This window comes from Theobroma umbraticum, unplaced genomic scaffold (assembly GCF_002168275.2).
Source record: "Theobroma umbraticum cultivar Fairchild unplaced genomic scaffold, ASM216827v3 scaffold_51.0, whole genome shotgun sequence".
Classification (NCBI taxonomy): Eukaryota; Viridiplantae; Streptophyta; class Magnoliopsida; order Malvales; family Malvaceae; genus Theobroma; species Theobroma umbraticum.
The window spans coordinates 6,696,330-6,709,523 of NW_018397260.1; the positions used below are offsets into that span (position 1 = coordinate 6,696,330).

At 39.9% G+C, this 13,194-nt stretch overlaps 2 protein-coding genes across 2 annotated transcripts; one reads left to right on the plus strand and one right to left on the minus strand.

The window, feature by feature from the left end:
• The first annotated feature begins 2,874 nt into the window (after positions 1 to 2,874).
• On the plus strand, positions 2,875 to 6,389 carry LOC110417009 (glutamyl-tRNA reductase 1, chloroplastic-like). The gene is made up of 3 exons (XM_021429169.2): positions 2,875 to 3,515; positions 4,457 to 4,698; positions 4,826 to 6,389. The coding sequence occupies exons 1-3, from the start codon at positions 3,233 to 3,235 to the stop codon at positions 5,954 to 5,956; spliced, it is 1,656 nt and encodes a 551-aa protein (XP_021284844.1). The 5' UTR covers positions 2,875 to 3,232; the 3' UTR covers positions 5,957 to 6,389.
• Positions 6,390 to 8,998: 2,609 nt separating this feature from the next.
• LOC110417268 (E3 ubiquitin-protein ligase WAV3-like) lies at positions 8,999 to 12,468 on the minus strand. The gene is given in 11 exon segments (XM_089783707.1): positions 8,999 to 9,971; positions 9,974 to 10,049; positions 10,051 to 10,089; positions 10,091 to 10,134; positions 10,137 to 10,154; positions 10,157 to 10,675; positions 10,678 to 11,065; positions 11,068 to 11,493; positions 11,601 to 11,644; positions 11,647 to 11,679; positions 11,682 to 12,468. Coding segments are annotated over 11 exon segments (2,292 nt in total). The 5' UTR covers positions 11,977 to 12,468; the 3' UTR covers positions 8,999 to 9,561.
• Between the last annotated feature and the right edge of the window lie 726 nt (positions 12,469 to 13,194).

Genomic DNA, 13,194 nt, shown 5'->3' on the forward strand with positions numbered 1-13,194 from the left:
CAAACGTAATCTATCCAGTGCCATCGTTTTGCTTTGAGTTCAAGTATGCAGCTGAACTGACGGAAATATATTAAAGTGTAATTGATCATAGGATGAACTGGTTAGCTTTTAACTGGAGAAGTATCATCTAGGCAGATGTCTACTGCCTGGTCGAAGATAATTAGCAGCATTGCCAAGGCAGTAATACACCAGAAGTACCTTTAACCTTTGACTAATTAACTTCATTGAAATGTGTACTAGTATATATCTCCTCGTCCTTTGTTGGTGGCAGTACCACAACGCAATATCATCTGAAGTTAGAGATTAAAAGGTTTGTTTTACCAAAATCAAACCCTTTTTCTCGAACAGTGTTGGAAAACCAGAGGTCAAGAATCTATGAGCGACAACTTGTACAGGATTCTTGGAATGCACTACAAACATGTACTAAAAATGAAACCAAAGAAAAATTTCAAGCTAAAGCTACCCTAATTGGAAAAACCCTAATCTTCACACTAAGCAAAATTTTCTCAGAACCAGTAAGCACGAGTCTGAATGCTAATTGGACATCTGTTATCTCTTGTACTTCTTTTTCATTGTAAAACACAATGCAGGTCCCATGGATTCAAGAGAGAGAAAAAAAAAAGGGAATAAGTTGCAAATTAAAGCCTAATTAATTACCCTATCTGCATCCCTTTAGCAACAAGGCAAGATTGTCGGATTAGATTTAGATATGGTACAAGGCCTTGAAATTAGATAGAAAGTATTATATCATTCATGTTTGCTGTGGAAACAATTTGCCTGAAGTTGGTGGGCAAATCGTGCGACTTACCGTAATGCTAAATTTCTTCCTTATTTTTCTTTTTAATCAAACTACCCCAATGAAATGTTCGAGAACATTCGATCACGTCCACCTTAACTCGTAAGTAACTTAAAATCAAAAACATAATCGAAGCAGATATTATACGCAATAAAAACACTTATTTGTATTATTAGAATGTGAGATTTTTCATTCTGTAATCTAGAATTACTACTTTAATATATTACAATGTATATATCTCATTTATAATATCATAATTATTAAAACTGCAATTATTATGAGACATGAAGTAATTTTAAATGATTTGGTCATTAGTGTCAATCATTTTTTATGCAAATATAAATTCGTTTTCACATTCTCAACTAGATTGAACTATTTTTGTTGTTCTATTATAGTATAAATATATGATTAAACCCTAATTTTTTTTAATTTTCTGTGCATAAAGATAATTATTTTTTAATGTATTCTAATAAATGGATTAAAATTTTTTGCATATAAATGAAATTTCTATTGAGATTATGTAACATCTAAAATGTGGCTGAAATATCATTCATTAGCTCATATGGCATGACTTGAAGACTGCTACGTTGTCCTAGGCCTTTGAAGTACAACCTTTCTCTTGGAGGAATTAATAAAGAAGTTGGCCAAGGATGCAAAGCAAGAAAACTTTAGTAGTTAAGTAAAAGAGTTGGTAATTGTTATAGAAGCAAGTGAGCAAGCTGCTCCACATCCTGAAATGTTTCAAGTGTTGTCAGTGTCTACGATTTCAAAGAAAAGCTTGTGGCGACCGGGGACCCTGAAATCTTAGAAACCCTATCTCCATCACACGTGGCCGCACCCCACCCTCCCACCTCTTATCTCTTTGCTCATCGTATCTCTCTTCTATCCCTACACCTCTGTGTAATAAAAAGAGAAAAAAGGAAGAAAATCTTAGCTATATCATCCAATGGCCAGCGGAAGTCCACGATGTGACGCTGCCAATACTGGGTTAGCACTGGAGAGAACATCAAAATCTAAACGTAGACAAATTAGAAGAATCAAAGGAACAATGATGCTTTGATACTCTCCTTTGATTTTTAGTATATACAGGACTCTATGTCCTTATTCCAGCTTTGTCTTCATTAGGAATTATAGAACTTTAATTAAAGCCCGAATAGGAATCGCTGAATTTGATGGAATGGTACCTAGCTATAGGATCCTGTGAGATAATTAGTTGGACGGCATTTGTTTGAGAAGATATGCTTAAGTTTAAGTAATTAGATTACAGCATCAAAAAACCACCTTGGTTGAATAGCAATGAAGCTCTTCCTCTAAATAAAGTGTGAAAACTAGATAATAAATGAGGTTGATGGCTGTTCCACTTATGTCCACAATGGTGTAACAGGTCATTATCCTCTTTTAAAGAAATTAACTCATTATAGGTCAAATGAAAGTTAAACCCACTCTAATACTATTTTATCACTTGATTATTAATCTCTTTCCAATAAACTAATTTGATAAAATATGTACTTACGTTGGTGTTTCCATATTTCATTTAACGGCCACGTTTAGACAATTATTAACCAATTAAGAAAACAATTTTCTACATCAATGGTTAAAGTAGTAGTTTTAAAGAATGAAAAATAATATATATATCCATTTTATTATAGTCACTTTACACCTTTACTTGTATAATCACAACCATCCATCAATAATAAATTTGATTAAATGTGATAAAACAAAAGAAATAAATACATTTTGTGAGTAAGCATTCACTAAAAGAAGCAAATCATACACACATTCCAATGTTAAAAACAATACATCATATTCTTGCTTGACAAAAAATCAATCTAAGAGCCCCTGGCTTCAACAAGTTGCAACGCCTTGGCCCTCCCTCTTTTACAATAAAGAAAAATCAGAAAGGAAATTAAATTCTTGTACCCGGGCAGCTAGTAGGCTTAGCCCAGTGAGGGGACGCTATAAAAGGATGAAGACAAAGGCAAAAGAATGGGAGTGTGGATAAAACGTGTGTTCCACCGGCCAATCAGAATCCAGAAAACAAAATCACAAATCCTCTCACCCTCTGCCTCGCCTAATCCCTTCGCCCAATCCCCTGTTTCAAAGGTTAACTCTAATTTCCTCACATTTCCTTTTTCCTTTTTTTTTTTTCCAAACACAAAACTTGACTTTGGACCGTGTTTCTGATTCCTTGGTCAATTATTTCATACGGACCAAACCAACCTGACCCCTTCCCTTCCCTTCCCTTCCCTGAGTCCCTCCCTTCCTTCCCTTTGTTTTTTCAACCAAAACATACCTAATCAAACCACACGCCTTTCCCTTTTTTTACAGGAAAAACCCATTTAAGCTCACGCTCTATTTCTCCCGTTAATTTGGGTTTTTATCTTTTGAGGGGAGGGGGGGGGCTTTAGATCGTGAGCTTTTCAGTTTTTCAAAAGCATGGCGGTTTCTTCAACTTTTTCCGGTGCTAAACTGGAGAGTTTGTTGGTGAATTCTTGTTCATCGTCTTCGGCTGCTTCATTGCGGGCTTATTTTCCTTGTCAGCAGCAAATGAAGGCCTTTTATAAGCCTAATCGGGGAAGGAAAGGTACGGTTCGGAGGGGTGGAGGACTTAGATGTGAAGTTGCTCAATCTGAGGCCGCTTTGGACGGCGAAAAATTTGATCCTTCTAAGGCTTCTGCACTCTCTGCTCTTGAACAGCTCAAGACCTCCGCCGCTGACAGTACGTTTATCGTTAATTTCTGCAAAATTGTTCTTCTTCTTGTTCTTCTTCTTCTTCTTTTACCCTTAACTCGTTTTGGCTGAATTTCGTGTTATTCAGTTTTAGATTTGATTGCAAAACTGTTATATGATGAATGCAGCTGCATAATGTCATTTGACTGAAAAGCTTCAATACTTTTGTAGCACACCTGTTTGACTTGTTCATAATCTTTAGATTTTTAAAGCAACAATTAACTGGGAATGTTAATTCAGACAAAAAAAAAACCCATAAAATAAATTGTTAGATTCTTGTATTCGGTTTATTTGTATAGTTTTATTCTGTACGAGATGAAAAAAAAAACGTGTAGTTTTAGATTTGTTGCTTTTGCTTCTATTAGTTGATCCCTGGGAAATCAAACTTTGAGCTATGCCCTGAATAATAGAAGCTATTCCTTACTTAATATGTAAACCTTGGAATTGTATGATCAAAACCATCATCAATTTCTCCCCTCTGATGGTGTAATAATAGCTAGTTCCTGAAGTTTTTGTTTTGAAGAAGAGGAAGGAGAGTGTCTCCGTGATCAGACTCCTACAACCGATAGTTGCTTGCATAGGGTTCCCTACATTGTGCACTTGATTATATCGGCATAATTTTAGGCCTTTAACGTCTGGAACCTTCTCAATTTTAAGCAATGAACATTTAGATAAGACACTCCTTCATGTTAAATTTTGAATTCATATTATTAGAGGCCTACTGTTTTTGCTGAAACATGTTATTTCTAATGAGAGTTCCTTTTTTGGCAGTTTATCTTTGGATCAATTTCAAATCCGTGATAATAACTAATAAGTTGGTTTCAGTAATTTCAATTAAATGTACAATGTATAATCCTTTTTGTAAAATATACTTGTTAATTTTCCTGTTGCAACTGTTATACTGAAAATCTTGCGATTGGCCCATGCCAGGATATACAAAGGAAAGGAGCAGCATTGTGGTCATAGGGCTTAGTGTTCACACTGCACCTGTAGAGATGCGTGAGAAACTTGCCATTCCAGAAGCAGAATGGCCACGAGCTATCGGGGAGTTATGTGGTTTGAATCATATAGAAGAGGCTGCTGTTCTTAGCACCTGCAACAGGATGGAAATATATGTTGTGGCTCTCTCCCAGCATCGTGGAGTCAAAGAAGTAACTGAGTGGATGTCGAAGGTACATTATTCTTCAGAGTCTGTAGTCTTGTGATATTTACCTCTGTAAAATTTGTTTCATGAATTAATTTTATGTGAGAACTTTGAATCTGGCAGTAGTTGTTTAATTAAGTACAATTTGGTTGCAGACTAGTGGCATCCCAGTTTCAGAGATTTGCGAGCACCGGTTTTTGTTGTACAACAAGGATTCTACACAGCACCTCTTTGAGGTATCTGCTGGTCTTGACTCCCTTGTTCTTGGAGAAGGTCAAATTCTTGCACAAGTTAAACAAGTTGTCAAAGTTGGGCAAGGAGTTGTTGGCTTTGGAAGGAACATTAGCGGGCTGTTCAAGCATGCGATTACTGTTGGGAAACGGGTCAGAACAGAGACTAACATTGCTGCTGGGGCTGTTTCAGTTAGCTCTGCTGCAGTTGAACTGGCTTTGATGAAGCTTCCTGAGCCCTCACATGCTACTGCTCGAATGTTGGTTATTGGAGCAGGAAAGATGGGAAAGCTTGTCATCAAGCACTTGGTAGCAAAAGGATGCACCAAGATGGTGGTTGTTAACAGAAGTGAGGAGAAAGTTGCAGCAATGCGTGAGGAGATGAAAGGTGTTGAGATTATTTACAGACCCCTTACAGACATGCTGGCTTGTGCAGCTGAAGCTGACGTGGTCTTCACCAGTACAGCATCAGAAACCCCATTGTTTTTAAAAGAGCATGTCAAGGATCTCCCCCCTGTCAGTTCTGAAGTTGGTGCTTTGAGGCTCTTCATTGATATCTCTGTTCCACGGAATGTGGGATCATGTGTCACAGATGTTGAAGGTGCACGAGTTTACAATGTTGATGACCTTAAGGAGGTCGTAGCTGCTAATAAAGAGGACCGACTACGGAAAGCAATGGAAGCACAGGCCATTATTACAGAGGAATCAAAACAGTTTGAAGCATGGAGGGATTCACTGGAGACTGTTCCCACCATTAAAAAGTTGAGAGCCTATGCAGAGAGAATTAGAGCTGCAGAGTTAGAGAAATGCTTATCAAAGATGGGTGAAGATATCCCAAAGAAAACAAGGAGGGCTGTGGACGATCTCAGCCGTGGTATTGTGAATAAACTTCTCCATGGCCCAATGCAGCACCTGAGATGTGATGGTAGTGACAGTCGTACCCTGAATGAGACCCTTGAGAACATGCATGCACTTAACAGAATGTTCGGCCTTGAGTCAGACATATCTCTTTTTGAACAGAAAATTCGAGCCAAGGTAGAACAAAGCCAAAAGTAAGCGTCAAAATGGAATCTCTCACACTACAATCAATTATAATTCCTCAATCAAATAAGAGGAAAACTTCCTCACCTTGTCATGAGTGTTGGTCTGCTGTAATCGAGTGACTAATCAATTTTAGTTCCTTGCGGGGCAAATTTCAATTCCTTAATTGGTGTAAGACACCTTTGCTTGACTCTCATTTGGCTTCACGTTCCTACATTATGTTTATTAGTGGTCTTTCGGCTTTGTAAGGTGCAGTATGAGGTGAGCTTGATCCGTGTACTGATTCTTCCGTAGAAAATGTATGATATCTATGGGGACAATATTAATCATTGTAATTAACTTACTGCTTATTTTAATATAGAGCTAGACTTTTCTGAAAATGCATTGTATTGGGATTTTTCTTATATTTGTTAAGTGAAAATTGGTAATATCAAATTAATATTGTATAGATGTATGCTTTGGCTGTCTGGAATACCTGGGCTGCAGTTTGTAAAGATTTAATATAACTTAGTTGTGTGATTGCCAGAGCATAATTCCTAAATAAGTTAATATTGGACTTCTTAAGGAAAACCCATCAATACAAATTACCGGGTTCAGAGAACTGGAACATTTAATTTGTTGGATAGTGTGTAATTTTTTATCTAAAAAGTAGTACTCCAATCTCTTTTCTCTTAATTAAAAAAAAATTACCCGGCCAGGAAGATTGTAAAGAATCAAACTTAAATATTAAAAAAAAACTTAATTCGTGTTGCTCATCATTATAAGTTAGTGGAGAATGCGAGCCTTTATTTTAGGGACAGGAATGGAAGATGAATTCTGGGCTGGACCATATATGCGCTGTGGGCTTATAGGAAAGATCAATCTCTTGCAACTGAAAAGGCTGCCTCAAACTTGGCCCACGAAAATAGGCTCATTAGTCCTGATAAAAATGGGGGTGGATCGGCCACGAAGCTAAGATGTACTTCTGCATGAGTGTAGCTGATTTACTATTTTCAGGTCCGCCATAAGACAAATGAACAACAAGGGGCAGGTACAAGCAGGTGCCTCCATGGCAGACAATTCTGTGGTCACGGAATTTCCGATAGTATCGTTTCCAAGGTAACACGCCACATTTGCTGTAGCTCCCTATTCTCCGAACTTTTTTCATTCTTTCTTCCTCAACAAAACAAATGGAAGAAGACACAGGAAATCAGGGGTGTCCCTTATTTCTAACATGTCTCGTGGCTGCAATTCGATAACACAAGGAGCCACATTGAGAAACAGTACATTTAAGAGACTAAGGTCCCTGAAAACCACAGTTTCATCAAATATCAGGTAAGAGATCACGCATAATTATCGTTAAAAGTCCCTGGCAGCATTATTCACCAATAATTCGGATAGAGGCGTTACAATAGGACCATTATTTTTGTCATTTTGGAATGAAGTGATATATCGCAAGGACAAACCAGCTATGGCTTGGAATCCGAGGACAACCGAGTGAAAATGAGAAGACGTGCAGGTTTTTGTAACGACCGGTCGCCCCTGTCTGTCAATATAAACTGCAAATTTTGGGTCCATGATGTTTTTTATTCCTCCTCAATAAGATAAGAATTGTTCTTTGTTTTTAGGCGCCTAAATAACACTAATTGCCCAGCCAAGAGACTTGCAAGCTACGGCACCTAGCGAGTGAGGACGGGGCCATATGGATTTAATGCCCATGGGTTCTATCGATCAGTTTGAAACGAATGCAATGCCCCCAGTTGTCAACTTTAGTTAGCAAGTCTTGTTAAGCTGTAAAATGCAACTCCCTGTCCCTAGCTTTTCTGATTTGTTAAAAGGTGTTGAGCTTTGAGAGCTTATAGGAAGGAAAGGGTTAAAAGAGTGGCCGTCTTCATCATAATTCCTTAACATTGGATTATGATTACAAGTAGATTTTTAGCCTCGCGCTGTTAAATCTTTTTCAAATTAGGAGTTTGGAACTTTCCTGCAAAGAATCTTTAGGAACTTGGGGAGTTGCAAAGGGGGTCCCAAGAACAAAAACATGAAAATCTTTTTGGGTCCCAACACCCTTCGCTCTCTCCCTCCCTCTCAAAGGTCTGGAAACGAGCTGGTTGCCTTTGAACGACAGTGACGAGAGTAAACTACAATTCTTTAATGGGCTCTCCATTCAAAGCTATGCAGCCTAAGCTTGCATCTTTTTTTTTTTGGGAAATCATACCTAAGCTTGCATCGTAGCATCTTCATAGAAAAGAAAAACCCAATTTTTCTTAGTTCTAGATTTCAACAAAATCACAATTCTCTTGAAGCACACGAAGGGAAGAAGGAAAAAGATCCAAATGTACTTTTAACAATAACAAGCAACAACCATGTTCCTAAAGCGAAGCAAGCGTGGACCTTCCTCGGCTCCCCTACATGTGCAGAACCTGTGGTAAAACTCTTCGAACATGGTGTTATCTGGGTACTACTTCTGCTAGCCAAGGAAAAAAGGTTGAAGATGGCCCCCACTGAGGGTCACATTATGACATCTACATCTGTGCCTGTACGCTCTCTGATCTGTTGGCAGCTCTATCTCCACCGTTGGTTGGGTGAGAGTGTTGGAGTTTCTGATCCGGTGACGCGGTGGGGCCGTGCACTGGGCAGTGAGCCAGGCAGCGACAGAGGATGGCTGTTCAAGTACAGATCAGAGAGAGCTGTGAACAATATTACTACTACAAGAGAAGAGCTCAAAATAGCCCGCCCTCAAATGCCAGAATCAAAGGACAGAAAACCTCACGGTGGGAGATTGTGATTGATTCGACTCTAGATAACCTATTGCCACCCTCAAACGTCATTAAGTTATGAGAACTCAAAAGGGAAAATCATAATTTGCTCCATATTGGTATTTGAAATTTTCATATATCAAAAAAGAAAAATAATGGGTGATAGCAGAAAGCAACATGGTAATGTGGGGGCTGAAAGGAAGCCCATTATCCTTGTCACAAAGTCTATTTATATATACATTATATTATATTAAAAAAAGTATAGATTTATCATAATTCAGAAATTCAAAAGCAGAATCAGCAGTAAACAAAGAGAATATAATAACAAGAAAATGATTCATTCATCATTATCATTTCCAAGTCCTAGCTACCCCCAATCATTTCTACATCTACAACTCCTACCTTTATTTTTTTTAACTTGACCATCGACTTATCTGAAACCCCCTAAAAGGGATAACATTATAAGACTATAAAAGTAAATAAAGAATAACCCTAAAGAATAAAAATAAAGCATTAGAACCACCCACCTGCCAAATAAAAAGAAACCCAATTACACTAGCATTTACAGCTTCGTAAGATGATGATGAATCATTAAAAATCCCTACAGTACAAATACAAACTTTTCCCTTTTTTCTTTCCTACACATAAGAAAATGGGAATGGGGATTATAATTCAAGGGAAAAAAGAAAAAGAGAGACAAAATCCAAAAGCATTTTTTTTCTTTTTTAAAGCAACCCAACCAATCAAATTCTTGAATTTTAGTTTACAGTCCATAGCAGAAAGGCCTGCGCCGACTGCTACCAGCTTGTCCCTATTCTATTACAACGTTAATCCCTCATTTTTCTTCATTTTTTATAAGAATAAAATTTTAGAAAAATAAAACTAAAATCTGGCATTTTCGAAGCCCTGGAGATCGCTGACTCTATTCAACGACTTCTTCATGATGGCTACCTTGGCCAGCCTCTCAGCCGCTCTCCAAGCCGATGACGGTGTAAGTGGCTCCCCGTTCTCATCCATCACCACCATCATCGTCTCCCTTTCTCTCTCCCTTCCGTTCACCCTCCGGCGTTGGATTTCCATCATCTGCTGTCTCCTCCAATGCAATTCCGCCAGCTCAGTTTCTAACCCTCTTACGTACTCCTCAGCCGACAAAGAATTCGACTGAATCAACAAGGCTCGAGCCGAAGCCAACAAATGGTGAGCGCTTGTCAAGTCGTTATTGCACTCGATCAACCTCCTCGCTTCGGCGATGGCTCGAGTTGTGATAAAAAAGAATCTCAAGCGCTCGATTTGGGAGCCGATGATCGAACGGCGTCAGGCCTTGGTACGAGAAGCGCGTTGGTCTCTCCCGATACAACTTCTTGCGAAGCATGGTGTATGAACAACGACACGAACACACATCACATGATGGCGAACCAACCGCCGATGTCGGAACTTTCAATTCCACTAGTAATCCCTTTCTTCCTCGGCGTACAATCGCCAAGCCGCACCCAGCCGGAGGTTAATACAGAAGGTCTTCCATTACACGAATAAACAGCTGTGATTTCAGCTGGGGCTGAGCCATATGCGAAGCTGAGCTGGATTCTTAAATCTTGTACCACAACACTTAGTAACCCACCAACGCATTTCGCGAACGCATCCTCAGCCGGCTCATGACTGTATCCACCACTTTGCCCGAAACCGAACGCGTGAACCGGTATTTCTATGTGAGCGAAACGAGTGGACGACACGTGGCCTGAATGATGCCGTTGTTTAGAAGCATTGGATTGGACTCTTTCATCCTGGCCGTCGGATAATAACATAATGCTAGCAACTGGATTTCTCTCCCTCCGATCCTCAAGCACTTTCGTAGCTTTCCTCAACGCCTCACCAACGCTGGTTCCTTGACCGCAGACGAGTCGGTCAATAATGCGCCGCGCCGCACGTTGACCTTCAACCGTCATTCTCCGCAAAGGCAATAACCTTTTTGTACTAGCCAAGAAGGCCACAATTGATAACGATCAGCCGAGCCGAGCGAGGAAATGACTAAACGCATGGCGCGTTTCAACATCTGGAGTTTAGCACCGGTCATGCTTCCGCTCACATCAAGAACCGTAACCAAATCGATAGGCGCACGATGGGAAGGGTCCAAATGTGTCGCAGTATTGCCACTATTCCTCGAAGAAACTTGTACTTTAGCTGGGGAAGGTGGTGGGGCCTTAATTTTTAAAGCCACGGCGTAAGTTTCGTATCCACGGCCCACTGAAACGACTGCCGTTTCAGGAGATAGTCCGACCTGGACATTCCTCAAATCATGACCGTTGAACGGGAGTACTTCATCAGATTTGACGGCCGATGAAGGGTTGGGATTGACGAAGAATCCTTGGAACTCCTCGACGTCGTCGTCTCTTCTTCTTGTTCAATGTTTTCATCAGCTTCTGGAATGGGAATGAAGCGGCCACCGGCGGTTGGGGAAACCAATGGCTCATCGTCATCGTAGGCCCTTAAATCAGATGGTTTAGGTTTGGGTTTTGGTTTTGGTTCTGGTTGGTTGAGACTTCTTGGTGAATAAGATTCGATGATTTTTTTCTCTTCGATTCTTGGTGTGGTGCTTTCAATTAAAACGGTGTCATTTTGAGGAGGTGTTTGGTTCTTGTGAATGGAGAGAAGAGGAACATCCTTCCAGGTGGTATTGCAAACGGGGCAAACGAGGGAATCATGTTTACGAACATGAGCAGCTATGCATGGAAAATGAAAGGCGTGCGCACATTCCGCTGTGTAAATTGCTGTTCCTTGACCTGTCTTCACGCTGTTCAAACAGATTCCACAACTATTCTGCCAAATTCAAAGAAAAATAAGAACTTTAGTTCAAAAAAGCCAATAAAGATTCAAAATTTAACTACATTTTGAACGTTGGAACTCATAATTGCGCTATTACTTACTCTAAACTTGAAACTGTTTCTGAAAAGTGAGAGCTTGAGTGGGAACGAGGAGAGGAAGGATTTGAGGAGAGAATTGGTTTGGACTTTTAGTGGCTGATTTAGGGGTGGTTTTGCATTGGAGAGTGGGGCTTTCTTTTGTGGAAGGTGGTTCGACAGAAGTGCGGCAACGGAGACTCGGGCCAGAAACTGGTTGAGATTGAAAACGGGGAGTAGAAGGGTTACTTCCACCGGAAAAAAAGCTTAACTTGGCACAACTTCTGGGGCTGGGACTTGGACTTGGACTTTGTTGTTGCAGCTGCTGCTGCTTGTCTAAGACAGTGGTTTCAGGCTCTCTAGGGATTGTAGTGCAAAAGGCTCTTCTCCAACCAGTACCCATTTTTCAGTGTCACCCAAAGAAAAAAGGTAAAGAGTTTAAGCTTTAGAAGAACCAACAAGGTAAGCAACACACACTCTCCTTTTTCCTTTTTTTTTTCTTGTTGCTTCTTTTTCGTTTCTCGCTGCTCTTTATCTGTATCTAACTCCACCTTTGTTTTATCTTTTTCGATGAGATGAAGAAAAAGAAAAGGAAAAAGGGTTTTGTTTTGATCGATCTGAGGTTGCGACAGAAGACAAAAGGGTGGGATCAAAGCTTAACTATACGAGCATGGGATCAAATGCGGGAAAAAGCAAAGAGACAAACCAGTGGGATTTATGATACAAAAAAAAACAGCTGTTCCTTGCCCTTTTCTATTTCTTTTTTTGCTCTCTCTTTCTTTCTAATTTCTATATCGATAGCCCCAAAAAGATCTCTGCAACTAAAAAGGCTTGAGATCTACTGCTCCTTTTCTCTCTCTCTTTGCTCTTTCTCTATTTGCGAAATCCACAGATAAGCTTTTCTTCCACTGAATATTTATATTCATTGGAAATGGTAACTTAAATGAATTTTAACCTGTTTAACCGGCACGTGTTGGTTGATTTTTCAAGTTTCCGGTCAACCATCAGCCTCTCCTGTCCCTCCCTTCTCCCTTCTGTCTCCGCCACGTTATCCCCACCGACCTGTTAAAACCTGAGCATCCCACCATGCCTTTCATGCTCCATGCACTATGTATATCCGCCCCTTCACGCGCGACTTCACTGCGTGCACCTGAATGACATCTCTGAGTGTGGATGCTGTAACGTCTTCTCTTGCAACGTGGGCTTCACTCCTGTCTCTCGCGAGTATTGTTATCAGCGTTGAAATTCTTCGGGGTTTCTATGTTGTTGATTCATGATTCATATACGGTAGGTGTCAGGGGATATTATCTTATGCAATGTTACGCATCTCATCCTACTGTTGAGTAGGCTTCTTATTCTACTAATCTTACCCGTTGATTAGGTTGAATCATCGAGCATGATGATGATGATCATCTCAACAAACTTCCAGGTCATCATTAAACCAAAGGTTGTTGGCATTGGAAATTAGTGTAGTGCTAAAAGTTTTCATGCATTTTTGTAGGAACCTAGGATGGCAGGCTATACCGATTAAATTTTGGTAACAAAATTAGGAAGCTTGATGTCAACGAAGCAGCCTTCGCCAATGCCAAATCTCGGAGTATTAATTGGCGTATCACTGTAG